The 16,422-nt window shown below is 40.1% G+C and overlaps 1 protein-coding gene across 4 annotated transcripts; it reads left to right on the top strand.

Moving 5' to 3' along the window:
- The first annotated feature begins 815 nt into the window (after positions 1-815).
- Positions 816-15,787, top strand: SKA1 (spindle and kinetochore associated complex subunit 1). 4 transcript variants are annotated; one of them, XM_060173876.1, is made up of 7 exons: positions 816-992; positions 1,717-1,815; positions 5,176-5,300; positions 7,788-7,885; positions 10,033-10,152; positions 14,401-14,570; positions 15,529-15,787. In XM_060173876.1, the coding sequence occupies exons 2-7, from the start codon at positions 1,728-1,730 to the stop codon at positions 15,675-15,677; spliced, it is 750 nt and encodes a 249-aa protein (XP_060029859.1). In that variant the 5' UTR covers positions 816-992; positions 1,717-1,727; the 3' UTR covers positions 15,678-15,787. The 4 variants fall into 4 exon arrangements, with proteins under 4 accessions (XP_060029859.1, XP_060029860.1, XP_060029862.1 ...); XM_060173877.1 differs by lacking the exon at positions 816-992 and adding an exon at positions 1,020-1,229; XM_060173879.1 differs by lacking the exon at positions 816-992 and adding an exon at positions 1,020-1,218.
- The last annotated feature ends 635 nt before the right edge of the window (positions 15,788-16,422 follow it).

Below are 16,422 nucleotides of genomic sequence, written 5' to 3' on the forward strand. Positions count from 1 at the left end.
TTTTTTTTTTTTAATTCTGCCTCCAGGGTTATTGGGGCTCTGTGCCTGCACTACAGATCCATTGCTCCCGGAGACTATTTTTTCACTTTTGTTGCCCTTGTTGTTTATCGTTGTTGTTATTATTATTGCTGTCATTGTTGTTGGATAAGACAGAGAGAAATCGAGAGAGGAGGGGAAGATAAGAGAGGGGGAGAGAAAGACACCTGCAGATCTGCTTCACCACTTGTTAAGAGTCCCCCCTGCTGGAACCAGGATTTTTGCGCCATGTGTGCTTAACCCGCTGTGCTACAGCCCGGCCCACGCCACTTTTTTTTTTTAAATACCAAATCTTGTGACCCAGGAGGTTTCCCAGTGGATTAAGTGTTGGACTCTCCTAGGTTCGATTCCCCCTCAACGCATGTGCCAGCGTGATGCCCTGTTTTTCTATCCATTCTTCTTACTCTCATAAATAGCTAAATCTTGAAAAATACATATTTAAAAAGTTCTAAGCTTCTGGCCTCGCTTCTAGAGCTCCTGACTTCATCGATTTGAAGTGAAGTACAGCATGAATAGAACTTGTAAAAACTGCCCCGGCTTAGTCAGTCTAGTGTACAATCAATGCGGAGACCCGCACGCAGTGTGTCACCTCGCTAACAACTCTAGGTCCCCAAACCTGCAGCGGCCAAGTATGTCACAGACTGCGAAGACCTGTGACCCGCAGGAGCAGGAGGGGATCACATGCAGATAGCTTCCACCCACTCACTTGGCCACGCCCATTCAGGAAGACCCCGCCCCACTCATGCCACGCCCACCTGCCGCCCTGTATGACGCGGTATGGTGCGGAGTCTCGGAGCCTGCGTTCTGCGTCGATGTGCGCCTGCGCGTCATATAGTCCCGCGGGCAGTTTGAATTGCCATCTTTATAGTCACATCTCGCGATTCGGAGCTCTCGGCGGAGAGCCGTGGGTTGTCCCTGGCTTGGCGGGCTGCTAGAGGGCTCTTGACCACCGGTTGGTGCAAGGTTGGAGTCCGGTGTTGGGGATTCTGCCTTCGGAAGCAGGAGCCGGGCATCCCCTGGACTGGGTGGTGGAAGTGGGGAGGTGGCTCTCCCGGAGGGGCGCAGTTTCGGCCTTGCTGGAGCGGGAGCCTCTGCGCCCCCCTCCCCGGAAGTCGCGTCCGGATGTTGCTTCCCGCTTCCTGCTTCTCTCGGAGTTCAGCCTCTGCCCCACCGTTCCCAAGGGTGCTTGCTAGGTCCCACTTACTCCAACATTTCCCTCCCTTACAATTCGAGCATATTTTCCATTCCTGAAGATAACATTATTGTCATTATGACTTTATTGTTTTATTTCTTTACACATGTCACATAAATATACTATTGCAAATAAGTAATATGCGTGTATTATGGTTACATGTACGTTTGCATATGCGTATATACTTTGTAGAGATGTGGGACATATGTGCCTATATGTGAATAGTGCATCCGTCTGCTAAATCCTTAAGGGAAAGGCTTACGGCCTGTGCTCTGGTTTGGATGCATGGTTTGCAGTAGACACCAAGATAAGTGATACTGATCTTTCTTTAGGAATTGAATTTTGGAGGATCGAAAGGAGTCACTCCTAAGTATTTTGCACTTTCAGGCGAGATGTGATTTACGTACTGGATTTTTGCCACTTTTGGATTTTTGAAAGTGAACAGAAATTTGACTGTCTCTTTATAAATGTTTTTTTTTTTCCCCCAGAAACTTAAACGATGGCCTCCTCAGAGCTGGAGCAATTATGTTCTCTTATTAACAAAAAGATTGGCAATATTGAAAAAACTCTGTCATTAAGAAATTGTGGTAAGTAGGAGTCAGTGTGTGTGTGTGTGTTTTACTAGAGCACTGCTCAGCTTTGGTGCAGGGGATTGAACTTGGGACCTCAGAGCCCAGGCATGAGAGTCTTTCATACTTGCATAACCATTATGCAGTTTTATATCAGTATACACAAAACACATGTTCATTATTGTTGGGTGTTGTTATCTTATCTGGTTAGGCAAATGTATTTTAGGCTAAGTCACACTGAACAGTGAACTGGTACTCATTAGATTTATTTGTTATGCTTTCTTGAGAGATAACAAGGTACTTTAGTAAGGTTTGAAGGTTATATGGCATCCGTGGTTATAGAACTAAATGAATATACTAAAAGGCAAGTAATAAAATAAGAGTTGGTGAGGTCTGGGAGATAGTTCAGTGAATATAGTATTAGGATTCTCCAGCATGGCGTCCCTGGTTTGATTTTTGTGTATCTTACCTTGTGCCCCTTTCATTGGACTGCACCTCTAGCCTTTGTGATAAATTGGTAACCTATTGAGTAAACTGACTTTTGGGTTCCGTATCTTGGCATTCTAGACCATTCTAGTTAGCAAATTAACTGGAGGAAGGGATCCAGGGACATTCCAGATAAAGCCAGTCAGTCCATCAGAAATAGAGATAATATTCCAGGCTTGCCACAGACAGTTGAAGTCTGGGATCATGGGAACCTCCATTCTCTAGCTGGCTGTTTAGAAGCAGTTGACAAGTAAAACTGCCTGTTTTTTGTAGCAGACTTCTGAAGCAGAGGACTGTCTTAGAGGCTGAACCTTTTCCTGTGGAATCTGACACTCTCTTGGGGTATAGAGTATAAGAATTCCCTTGAATCCTTGCACACCTTGCTGGTATCCTATAATTGCTTCTACATCTACTCAATAGACTTGGAACCAGGAACCCAGCATGGTTCCATAGCCTGTTTAATGAAAATCCAGTAACTGTCACTTGGGCTGTTCTGTTTTGCTAGATTACTATCATCTAAAGTAGTGAATGTGGTTAGTTGCTACAAATCAGTAAACAAAGCCCTAAACTTTAGGTGACTAAAAATACTTGAAGATACTAGTGTGCCCAAGTAGTTATTTAACCCTCTGAAATGAATCTCAGAAGAGACATTAGTTCTCTGAATACTCAACATTTGTTAATGTTTTAGTACCAGTGAACCTAGTGTCAAATGCAGTTACCTTTGCTTGACTAATGAACTGCTTCCTTTTATGATAAATGGTTTTTACTGTTTTACTAGGTTTTGGACACTGCTAAATACAGTAAAGTCTTATTATTTTTTAAATATAACACAAAGGAATGAACCCAAAGCTTCACACTTGTGCAATGTATGGATCCTCTGTTCATCTCATTTTTTTTTTTTTAACTGTGTATTAGAGTAATGCCAGTGTGCCATTCCACCACCCTTGGAGCTCCCTGGTGCTATCTGTGGTGCTCCTGTGTGATGCCCAGGGCCTAGGACCTCATACATGGTAGGGCATGTGCTTTACCTGATGAGCCATCTCCTGAGCCCCAACTTTGTTAAGTCTTATATGTACTATTTTGATTGACTTTGTGTAACCTTCAGAGATAGATAATGGTGTTACTTACTAACTTCCATCTTGGAGATCCTAAATATTTTTACTCTGCTGCTGTATAATCTACAGCTGTGAGCAAGTTGTGCTTTTTTTTTTTTTTTTTTAAATTAATCTGTGTTGCATTGTTTGATAAAGTGAAGTTAGAATGATTTGATTATGAGATTAGTTTTTCTTTTCTTTTTTTTGGCCTCCAGGGTTATTGCTAGGGCTTGGTGCCTGCACCACGAATCCACTGTGCCTGGAGGCTATTTTTTTCCCCTTTTTTGTTGCCCTTGTTGTTATTATTTTTTTTATTGTTGTTGTGGTTATTTTTATTATTGTTATTGATGTCATCGCTGTTGGATAGGACAGAGAGAAATGGAGAGAGGAGGGGAAGACAGAGGGGGAGAAAAAGATAGACACCTGCAGACCTGCTACACTGCCTGTGAAGCGACTCCCCTGCAGGTGGGGAGCTGGGGGCTTGAACCAGGATCCTTATGCCTGCCCTTGCGCTTAGCGCTACCTGCGCACATGCGCTTAATGCGCTGCACTACCGCCAGACCCCCCCCCCTTTTTAAAAATTAAATTAATTTACTTTTTGCCTCCAGTATTGCTGGGCCTTGGTGAACTGCACTATGAATCCACTGCTCCTGGAGGCTATTTTTTCCCTTTTGTTGCCTTGTTGTTTATTGTTGTTATTATTATTGTTGTTATTGCTGTTGTCGTTGGATAGGACTGAGAGAAATCGAGAGAGGAGGGGAAGACAGAGAGGGGAAGAGAAAGACAGATGAAGACCTGATTCACTGCCTGTGAAGTGCCTCCCCTACAGGTGGGGATCCAAGGGCTCAAACCAGGATTCTTGGGCCATGTGTGCTTAACCCTCTGGTCACCACTGGCCCCGGCAAGCATGTTCCTTTATGAACCTCTGGTGCTTACTCTGCCAGGCAACTCAGGAATATCACTAGGCTGTTGCTTTTCATGTTACACTCCCCATTTAGGGGTAGGGATAGATAACTAGTTGTACTAGTGCAAATAGCAGTCCCAAGTCATGAGAGCCCCAAACCTCTGTTAAAATTCTAAAGAAGCACTCTCCTGTACCTCCCCACACATAGACCAGTTCAAACCATAAGTTATTTCCCTGGTCAGTGATGATGATTTGTAGTTTTGTGCTTTCATGGGTCCTAGACTCATTGGAGCTACTGACTTGCAACTCCTCATGCTTTTAAGCCCCAAAGTCTTTGCTTATATCTCTGTTAAGCCAAAAGTATTAGGTTGCTGAGACTGATGGTGACCTTCTCTCTAGTATTCCTCAGCACCCCCAGATTAGGGCTCCTTGGTCTGTGATGTTCTCTTTATTATGGAGTCTGTGGATATCGTCCTCATTCTTGTGAAAGCTCATGTATGCCTGTGGAAGGGCATTTATTTTATCTAGCATTTCTATGTATTTTATTCTTGTGAAAGAATTTGCCAGAAACAAAAGGCTCAGGAGTTAACCTTGTGCTGTTTCTTCTGTCTTTTAAATACTACTTAGAAATGAAGTTTTAAGATTATCTCTGGGGATAGGTAGTAGGAGCTGAAGTAGTAGTAGCCCTTTCTCTACCTCCTTATGCCTCTCTGAGGTTGAATTCTCTTCTGAGTTTAGTGGGTTTGAGTATGTTACTGCTGATCTTTTGAAGTATTGGTTTGCAGTGATATTTAAATTTCAGGAATATTCTCTTGTCGCATCTCTATATATGAGTAGGTCTCAGTCTGTTGTTTCTTTAAGATAGTTTATTTTCTATTTTATTCTTGTTAATAGGTCAAGAACCTATCTTGAAGAATACATTAAATAAAATAGGAGAAGATATCATTGTAGTAAATGAACTTCTAAACCAATTGGAATTGGAAATTGAGTATCAAGAGCAAACCAACAGTTCACTCAAGGTAATGTTTTTTCTAGTGAAGAAACAACATAAGAGAATAGTACATACAAAATAAGTAGAATAAATTCAGGATCACAGTTCTGAAGGATTCTTTAAGTTGTCTTTAACTTTGTAAATGATTGACTATACAGAGTGCCATTGGCATTTTATTTACCCAATATGAAGCACTCTAGAATTTCCCAGGTACTTCGTAGTAGTAGAAGTGACCTTCACTAAAAAGGGGAAGAGTTCCTAAGTAATTATTAAACAGTTAATCTGCTGGTAGATTGATGTGGGAGGAACACCTGATCTGGGGTGAGGAGAAGTGGGTTCTTGTCCTTTGCTTTTAGCTCCCTCTGCCAACATGAGGCCACTTTATCTATCAATGTTTCAGGATCCTCTAAAAATTAAGTTGAACTGAACCCTCATAGTCTGTATTTTCCCATTTCTCTGTGTATCCCATTTGTCAAGTAAAGAAAATCTAGAACTTCATTCACATCACATTTATTTTTTCTGAATAAGGCTTTGAATTGTACTTCCTGATGGGAAATTATTCAGTGTATTCTGTAATTACATTATATTGTCAGAGTCATTGACATGTTCAGTGGGATAAAATTAGGTAGCCTCTGTGATTTTTAGTTTTATAATCCTGAAGGTCTATAAAGATTTTTTAATGATTTTTTTAAATTAGTGATTTAATAATGATCAACAAGATTGTGGGATAAAGGGGGCCAGGTGGTGGCGCACCTGGTTGAGCGCACATGTTACAGTGTGCAAGGACCCAGGTTCGAGCCCCTGGCCCCCACCTGCAGGAGGAAAGCTTCACAAGTGGTAAAGCAGTGCTGCAGGTGTCTCTCTGCCTCTCTATCACCCCCTTCCCTCTCAATTTCTGACTGTCTCTATCCAGCAAATAAATAAAGATTAAAAACAAAAAAAGATTGTGGGATAAGAAGGGTACAATTCCAAATATAATTCCCACCATGGGACAGAATTCCATGTCCCATTCTCTCCACTGGAAGGTTCCTTATTCTTGATCTCTCTAGAAGTATAGACTAAAGATCTTTATGGGATGTAGAAGGTGGGAGGTCTGGCTTCTGTAATAGCTTCTCGGCTGGACATGGGCATTGATAGGTCAATCCATACCTCCAGCCTTTTTCTATCTTTCTGTAGTGGGGCAGGGCTCTGGAGAGGTGGGATTCTAGGACACATTGGTGAGGTCATTTGCCCAGGGAAGTCAGATTGGCATCATGGTAGCACCTTTAACTTGGTGGCTGAAAGCATTAAGACATAAAAGCAGAACAAATGATATGATTAATGCTGTAGGTAACACATGAAATTTTTATGTTTGAACTTCAGGCCTTTTAAAAGAAGGGCATCATGTAAATCCAAAACAGATATCAAAATTGATTTCAATTCTAAGCTGCCCGAGAATACCCTAGGTGTGGGACCTAGAGAATGTTCAACTCAGAGCTGAAGACTATTTGGAATGTGTGTTGACATTATGACTTAAGAATCAGAGGACAGAAATCTAAAGGCATAGAATATTTTCCTTATTAAATTTGCATGATGATATAGCTTCAAGTTCTAACAAGAACTGAATAAAAGTAAAACAAAAACAAGGGGTTAGAACAAGCAGACATTTTCATTGAACTGGACTTTATCACTGGTGCTGTTTTTTTTAAGATAACATTGGGGGTTGCTTACTAAGTCAACAAAAGCAGATTACTAGAATGACAAATATAAATCTTTCATATACTGCTATTTTTAGAAAGACTTAAATGCAAATCCTGCCTGATAAAACATTATAACAGTTGTTTTCTTAAAATAAACCCAGTAGAGAAAAATAGTACAAACTTGCTACATTCAGCATTTTTTGAACTCATTCTGTCTTCTGATGATTCATAGTCATTGCAATTGTGTCTCTCATAATTCTTTTTTTATATTTATTCCCTTTTGTTGCCCTTGTTGTTGTTGTAGTTATTATTGTTATTGATGTCATTGTTGTTGGATAGGACAGAGAGAAATGGAGAGAGGAGAGGAAGACAGAGGGGGAGAGAAAGATAGATACCTGCAGACCTGCTTCACCGTCTGTGAAGCGACTCCCCTGCAGGTGGGGAGCCGGGGGCTTGAACCGGGATCCTTATGCCGGTCCTTGCGCTTTGTGCCATGTGCACTTAACCGCTCGTCTCCCCAATTTTTTTTTTTTAATTGCCACCAGGGTTATTGCTGAGGCTTGGTGCCTGCATGATGAATCCATTGCTCCCAGTGGCCATTTTTCTTTCTTTTTTTCTTTATTAGAAAGGATTGCGAGAGGAGAGAGAGCTAGAGACAGAGAGACATCTGCAGTACTTGCTTCACTTCATGAAGCTTCCCATCTGCAGGTGGGGAGCAGGGGCTAGAATCTAGGCCCTTGCTTCCCCAGGTGCACCCTCACCCACTGCCCTCCAAGGACGTACTAGCTGCTTATTTGTGAGCATTTAATTTTTTTTTTTCATTTTAAAAATTTTAGGAACTCTTTGCAACTCTAGAAGAAGATTATAAAGATGTGGAACATCTGAAAGAAAACATTCCTTCTCACTTGCCTCAAGTTACAGTAGCCCAGAGCTGGTAAGTGCATTTATTATTATTCTTATTATCTGAATTTATTAAAAATAGTACTTAACAATTTTTGCTTCTCTTGTACTTGTAGTTTTGTGTGTGTGCGTTTGTGTGTGTATGTGTGGGGGATGGTTCATTTATACCAGAAAGAATATTTTTCCCATCTCTACCAGCTTTTCTGATCCTGCTGTCTATACAGAAAATGTCACTCCTCTTTCCTCAGGATGAGTTTCTTTTAGGCTCTGTTTTCTACTTTTTCTTTCCCCATTCTCTTGGAGTAGAGTTTGTCATCACTGTTAACATTTTCAGCTAAGTAATTCCTTGTTTTGAGAATAAATGTCTAGCAGATCCCTGACCTCTACTAAGTAGATAGTAGTAGCCATCTTCTTCTGTGACCAATTGTCACAATGGAAAATGTCTCTAGATATTGTTAGAAGTCTTGGGGGAGGGGTGGCGGGTAAAAATCTCTCCTGATCCTTTTGATCCATTGCCTTAGGTGAAAATAAGCTTATTATTGGGGGCCAGGTGGTGGTGCATCTGGTTATGCGCACACATTACAGTGTGCAAGGACCCAGGTTCAAGCCCCCTGTTCCCTACCTGCAGAGGGAAAGTTTCACAAGTGGTGATGCAGGGCTGTAGGTGTCTCTCTCCCTCTTTATCTCCTCCTCCTCTTTCATTCAGTGTCTCTATCTCTATCCAATAATAATAAATAAAATATTTAAAAAAGAAAATAAGCTTAATGATGCAGCCAAAGGAACAAAAATTTAGCTCTGCTTTATTCCTGAAACTACTGTCCTACTACTGTTTTGTTTACTTCCAGTATGTTTGTGTCTTCCCTTTCCCTGAAGGGCCCCTGAAAACTTGGTTTTTGAATATTGTTACCACCCCTTTTACAGAGCTGATTGCTTAGATGTAAAAAGAGCCCCAAATCCTTCAGCCCTGATTCTTTTTCCAAACTTTATTTTTCTGTCCATCTTTTTAATTTTAATTTTTAAAGTTCTGTTTCTGTACTACCACTGTACTTTTTTTTTTTTTTTTAACCACTGCACTCTTAATTGTCACCTCCACATCTCAGATTTGGCTGCCTCTTTTTTCTCTGCCCTCTTAAATTATTAGTTTCTCTTAAAATTTTCTTGTGCTTGCCTAGTCCTACTATTAACTGAGTGTCTAGCTCCAGCCTTGACATTAGTTCTGCTTTTTAAAATTCTCTCTTTCTCTGTCTCTCTCTCTGAACTCTGCATTTCCTTGCTACCCATCCACCCATTCCTGCTGTCTCTGTCCCCCTTCACCTGCACAGGAACTTGGCTCAACTGTGTGTATTCATAGCCCTAAGCCATCCCGCTGCAGAGTTTTGTCTGGTCCTGCTTTTCCTTCCCTTCTCGTTGCCTGACTCCAAATGAGATCTTTGGTCTTTATAATTTGAGAGCTTCTATGTTTCTGCACTCCTATTAATCTTAGAACTTTACTTGCTTGTCTTGGGCTTCCTTTCACTACCTTATAGGCTGGATCTACTCTTTCTTGTATCCCATCTCTTTTTGGAGCAGTCAAAACAGTATGGATTAATTTGCTGATGGCAACAGAAATCTATTCCTTTCTTGGCAGTTAACCTAAAAGCTACAGCCCATTTCTAGACTTCATTTGCTGCTGAGGTAGGAGTTAACTAGTATTCTCACTGGGTCAGGACTGAATCCGATGGTGACCCGTGCTGACGGCTTGCAATTAAAATGTGTCTTCAGTAAACAAGACTGACACTAGCAGCCATCAGGGAGAATTAGAAAAAGAAATATATAAGATGATTGATGTTTCTAAGTTCAGAAATAAAATCGAGAAGATAAGCTGTTTAGAGGTTAAGACTATACATCCTGATTTTGAGAAGCCAGTGGGACAACAGCTGAACATGTTCAACATATATATGACATGCCCCATGGGTGTGAGTATATAAGTATGCTACTGAAGATTGGCAAGTTAATTTTTCCACATCTCTTCACTATTTCAACATCTCTTTACTATTTTCATGAATAATAAGGTGAGAGATACAAGATATGTTGGCTACAGAATTATTACTAGGTGAATCTTGTTTGATTCTGGAAGTTTTCAGTTGTTTGCTACAGAATTCTGAAGGTTAACCTGTATGTCTGTGCATCTTTATTCTGTAGTGTTACTGTGTCAGATGTTAGCGTTGAAGAACCCGTACCCACAAAGAAACCCCCCAAAGAGCAAAGAGTTATTAAAGAAATGCTGTTTATAACTTCTGATGAGTTTGATGGCATTCCTTCGTAAGTATTTAAGATATTTTTTGCGTTCTGTTCTTCATAGGCAACATACACGATATTTACATTGTAAAGTTTGATTATATTTGTCATAATATGCTATTTATGTGCTGAACTTTTCTAAAATAGTTTAACAGTGTACTATGAAAATGGAGGAACCCTTTTGTTAGACATATTTGAAAGTTATGTCTTCTATGTAGTTGTAAAATCTCTTCATAGATCTAGAGGTAGATCTGTTTATTACTGAGATCCTTTCCAGGACCACTTTGTGATAAGCGTTTGTCCAGTTACACGTTAGCAGTCACCTCAGTTTTTGCTAAACTGAAAGTGCTGTCTAGGTTTGAGAATGAGATGGAGAATGTTGTTTGGTATGTTATGTGCTTATTTGAACACTTTGCTCTATTATGGGCCCTTCATCAGTAGGGAGAAAAATGGGACAAGTTTCCCCAACCACACCCTATCTAGATAGAAATTCCTTTGTGTTTTACAGATGCAATACCAGGAAGCCAATTGTAGAAATCCAGGTTTAAAAATTTTAATAGGGGGCCAGGCAGTAGCGCAGCGGGTTAAAGGCACATGGCACAAAGCAAGGACTGGCGTAAGGATCCAGTTCAAGCCCCCGGCTCCCCACCTGCTGGGGGGTCGCTTCACAAGAGGTGAAGCAGATTTGCAGGTATCTGTCTTTCTCTCCCCCTCCTCTGGATTTCTCTCTGTCCTATCCAACAACAACAATAGCAGTGACAACAATAATAATGATAACAACAAGGGCAACAAAATGGGAAAAATGTCCTCCAGGAGCAGTGGATTCGTGGTGCAGGTACTGAGCCCCCCAGCAATAACCGGTTTGAGCAGGTCTGCAGGTGTCTGTCTTTCCCCCTCTCTGTCTTCCTCTCCTCTCTCAATTTCTCTTTGTCCTATCCAACTACAACCATAGCAATAACAACAACAATAATAACAATAGTGACAATAAACAACAAAGGCAACAAAAGGGAAAATAATAATAATAAAGTATTTCCTTTCTCATTTTATTATATAACAAATAAAAAATATTTTTTATATTTATTGTTACTTTTTTATTGTTATTGATGTCATTGTTGTTGGATAGGACAGAGAGAAATGGAGAGAGGGAAAGACAGAGAGGGGGAGAGAAAGCTAGACACCTGCAGACCTGCTTTACTGCCTGTGAAGCAACTCCCCTGCAGGTGGGGAGCCAGGGGCTCAAACTGGGATCTGTAATCTGGTCCAAGGCTTTGTGCCACGTGCACTTAACCCATTGAGCTACTGCCCAACTCTCCCATACATTTTAAACCTTATTTATTTTTTTACCGGAGTACTGCTCAGCTTTGGTATATGGTGGTACAGGGGATTGAACCTGGTACTTCGGAACCTCTAGGCATGAAAGTCTCTTTGCATAACCATTATGCTGTCCCCTCTGCCTTATAATATAGATTATATACTGTAAACTTAATATATTTTATTATATTATTTAAACAATCTTATTTGGGTTAATATTTAACTATTTGTTTTATTTCATTAAAACAATGGCACAGTTACATATATATATATATATATATGTATGTATGTATGTGTGTGTGTGTGTGTGTGTGTGTATATATGTTGTTTCTGATAGTATAACAGTGTGTTTATACTTTAAATATAACTTGTTTGCTTTTTTACCATGAACTATCATTGGAAATTTGAGTTTGAATAGATGTATAAAATTTAGTGTTTCCTTCAGGGTCAGGTTAGTGGTAATGAATTCTTTTTTTTTTTAATTGTTGTTGTAGTTATTATTGTTATTGATGACCTTGTTGTTAGATAGGCCAGAGAGAAATGGAGAGAGCAGGGGAAGACAGAGAGGGGGAGAGAAAGATAGACACCTGCAGACCTGCTTCACTGCCTGTGAAGCGACTCCCCTGCAGGTGGGGAGCTGGGGGCTCGAACCGGAATCCTTAAGCCGGTCCTTGTGCTTTATGCCACATGCACTTATCCCGCTGCACTACTGCCCGACTCCCATGAATTTTTTTTTTTTTTTTTTGCCTCCAGGGTTATTGCTGGGGCTCAGTGCCTGCACCATGAATCCACTGTTCCTGGAGGCCATTTTTTCCCCCTTTTGTTGCCCTTGTTGCTGTAGCCTTGTTGTGGTTATTATTGTTATTGTTGATGTTATTCATTGTTGGATAAAACAGAGAGAAATGGAGGAGGGGAAGACAGAGAGGGGGAGACAAATTGCCTGTGAAGCGACTCCCCTGCAGGTGGAGAGCCGGGGGCTCGAACCGGGATCCTTACTCAGGTCCTTGCGATTTGTGCCATGTGCGCTTATCCTGCTGTGCTATCACCCAACCCTCCCCCCCCCATGAATTCTTTTTACTGTTGTTTATCTGAATGTTCTCCATCATTCCTTCAAATGTGAGTGATAGCCAATATGGATATAATAGTCTTAGTTGGAGATCTTTTCCATTAAAAACTTCGAATACACTGCCAACCATTTCTTTTTCTTATTTATTTATCTACTAGATAGAGACAGAGAAACTGAGAAGGAAGGGAAAGATAGAAAGGGAAAGAAAGAGATACCTCTAGCACTGCTTCACAGCTTGTGAAGCTTCGCCCCTGCACGTGGAGACCAGTGGCTGGAACCTGGATTCTTATGAATTGTACCATGTCTACTCAATCAAGTATACCACCACCTGGCCCCTACTGCCACTCTTTTCCTAAAGTTCTTTAGTGTTTCCAGTGAGAAATCAGTTGATAATCACATTTGGTTTCCTTTGTGATTCTGCTTTTCTTTTGCACTTTTAATTTTTAAAAAATCTTTTGTCAATTTCATTATTATATGTCTTGATCAACTGAAGTTTGATTTTATTTTGTTTAGAACTCTTAGAAACACCATATAGCTCTCTGCTGCTGTGGTTTGTTGTCATGTGGGAGGAATTTATATTCTTGGGAGACAGTTTTTTTCTGTGTTCTGCTGCCTAAGTGTTGAATTTTTTTGGTTTTTACTATGGAAAGCCAGTTTCTATATGTGTTTTTCCATATATTGCGATTTTGCTAGCACACCTATTCAGTTATTCCCTCCACCACCATGCTCCCTTCCATGTTTATGAGCTTTGGTTTTAGATTTAATATAAATGATGTAGATAGAGGATAGAGATTAATGAATTGAAGTATAAGTAGGAAAGATAAACTGTGATTTGTTTTGATCTACATTTACTTTTTCAGCTGTCTGCTTTATTTGGATGTTGACATAATTTATTTTACTTTATTTTATGAAAGAGGGTATAGATGAATTAGAGGAAAGGCCTTGGAACTATCACTAAAGTTGGGGGAAATGGTGTCAGATAGAGACAGTACCATAACCATTCAGTATTACAACATTTTCATCACCTCCAAGAGATAACCTCCACCCACTACTTTATTTACTTATTTTGATTATTTTAAACATTTTTTTGTTAATGGGATAGAAACAAAGAAATCAATAGGGAAAGAAGAGTTAGTGAGGGAGAAAGACTGCAAGACTACTTCACCAATTGTGAAGCCTGCAGATGGGGATGAGGTGCTTGAACCTGGGTCCTTGCACATTGTAACATGTGCTGTCAACCAGGTGTGCTATCACCCAGTCTCAACATCTTTTTTCTTTGTTTATTGGATAGAGATAGAGAAATTGAAAGGGGTGGGGAGATGGAGGAGGGGGACTCCTGCAACAGTGCTTCGCCACTTGTAAAGATTTTCCCCGCAGGTGGGGACTGGGAACTTGAGCCTAGGTCCTCGCACATGGTAATGTATGTGCTCAACCAGGTGTTCCACCAGAGTTTCTCTCTGGCACATGTGATGCTGGGAATGGCACTTGGAACTCATGTTTATAAGTCCTGTGCTCTAGTCACTGTGCTACAACATGTATATGTGTATGTATATGTGTGTATATATATATATATATATATATATATATATTTTTTTTTTTTAAAGAATACTGATAGTGTTGAATTGGCAAAGTAAAATAAATCACATGGATAATGTACTTGCTTTGCCTTGCTTGTGATCCTGGATTTCATTGTATTGGAAGAAGCTTTGGTACTGTGGTGTCTTTCCCTGTCTTCTGTTTGTCTCTTCATTTCTTAAAAAGTTGGTCCAGAACAGCGAAGCTCCAGTGACATAGGAACAAAAAGAATACTTGTGTTTTATCACTGTTTACAGTCACCATGCATAAGTGTTTTTTGAAGATCATTTTAAAATTATGAATCATATGCTTTTTTACAGATACATGAAACCCCGTTTAACCTATTGTCAAATTAATGATGTTATTAAAGAAATCAACAAGGCAGTAGCTAGTAAATACAAGATTATACACCAGCCAAAAAAATCAATGAATTCTGTGGCTAGAAATCTCTATCACAGGTTTATGGATGAAGAAACAAAGGATACCAAAGGTAAAATGACAGACTGTTTATATATATGTCCATGCCACCTGCTTGGTGTATGATGCAAACATGAGAAATAATGCTGATTCTAGGACATTATAAGTCTAGGGAGAGGATTCTAAACCAGGACACTTTGCTTACTAGGTAACTTTACTCCTCTCCAGAGACATTTTTGATTGTTACATCTGGGGTTGGGTACTACTGACATCAAATGAGTAGAGGCCAGGGATGCTGCTCAGGTGCCATATAATACACAAGAGAGCTCTTGCTAAAAAAGAATAGGGTGATCCCAGTTGGTCTTGCTTTATGCCACCTGCCTTAAACCTCATAACACCCTTACAAGGTGCATAGTACCATTGGCCCCATTTTGCAGGTTAGTAGAGAATACTTAAGTTATTGGCCAGCTAGGTAAGTTACAGTGGCTGTAGGCTTTATTAGCTTAACCATCATACCATGATGGCTCTTCAAAAGCTGAATCATGGGCCTGGCTGTGGATCACCTGGTTCAGTGCACATGTTACCTTGTGCAAGGATTCCGGTTCAGGCCCCCATCCTCAACCACGATGGGAAAGCTTCATGGATAATGAGGTAGCGCTGCATGTATCTCTCTTCCACCCCCCCCCCCCTTTTCTCTGTCTTACCAAGTAAAGAGAAAAGGAAAATTAAAAAAAAAAAAAAAGGTTGTTGGGAGTGGTGGTGGCTTTGTCAACCCCAAGAAGAACCCTTGTAACAATTTAAATAAAAAGATGAATTTTTCTGAAGCTATCAACATATAGTTGTGATATAGTAAGTGGGGCGTACATACCACTTTGTTTGATAGAATAGTCATTATTTTAGCAAGAAGACCATTTTTCACTTTGGTTGGGTAATGATAGGGAAAGTGATTAATGTCATATTGACAATTTAGTACATGAAAAAGTCATGAAATTTGTTCTTAAAAAAATCAACACTGGTATCTTTATTTTTAGGTCATTATTTTATAGTGGAAGCTGACATAAAGGAGTTCACAACTTTGAAAGTTGACAAGAAGTTTCATGGGATAATGAACGTTTTACGACACTGTCGGAGATTATCAGAGGTCCGAGGGAAAGGACTTACCAGATATGTTATAACATGAGGCCCTTGAGAGCTTTTGAAGTGGCAAACAGGGTATAGACACTCTTCCTATAATTTCCTTAGTTTTCTTATTTCCTGTTATTTCTTGTAAAAATAAAGCATTCAAGGAGACTAGGTGGTAGCACACTGGGCTGAGTGTACATATTACAATACACAAGGATTCAGGCTTAAGGTTCTGGGGAAAAGCTTCAGGAGTGGTGAAGTGGTATTACAGGTGTCTCTCTCCCTCTTTCTTCCCTATTCTGTTGATTTCTCTCTGTCTCTATCTAATAAATAAATAAAATAATAAAAAAAAAAAACTTTAGGGAATTGGGTAGTAGTGCAGTAGGTTAAGTGCACGTGGTGCAAAGCACAAGGACCGGCGTAAGGATCCTGGTTCGAGCCCCTGGCTTCCCACCTGCAGGGGAGTCTCTTCACAAGCGGTGAAGCAGGTCTGCAGGTGTCTTTCTCCCCCTCTCTGTCTTCCCCTCCTCTCTCCATTTCTCTCTGTCCTATCCAACAACAGTGACATCAATAACAACAACAACTACAACAATAAAATTAGGGCAACAAAAGGAAATAAATAGTAAAAAAAAATAAAACTTTAAAATATATAATTTTCAATTCAGTAAATATTTAGCCATTTACTATATAAACCTCTGTGGTAGGTATGTAAGGGGACTGACAGAAAACTTTATGTCTAATTTTTGTGTTTTGTGCTTTCTTGGAAGTCATTAGGATCAGCTTGCCTTACATGTATTTAGTAT

This window comes from Erinaceus europaeus, chromosome 15 (genome assembly GCF_950295315.1).
Source record: "Erinaceus europaeus chromosome 15, mEriEur2.1, whole genome shotgun sequence".
NCBI classification, from domain to species: Eukaryota; Metazoa; Chordata; class Mammalia; order Eulipotyphla; family Erinaceidae; genus Erinaceus; species Erinaceus europaeus.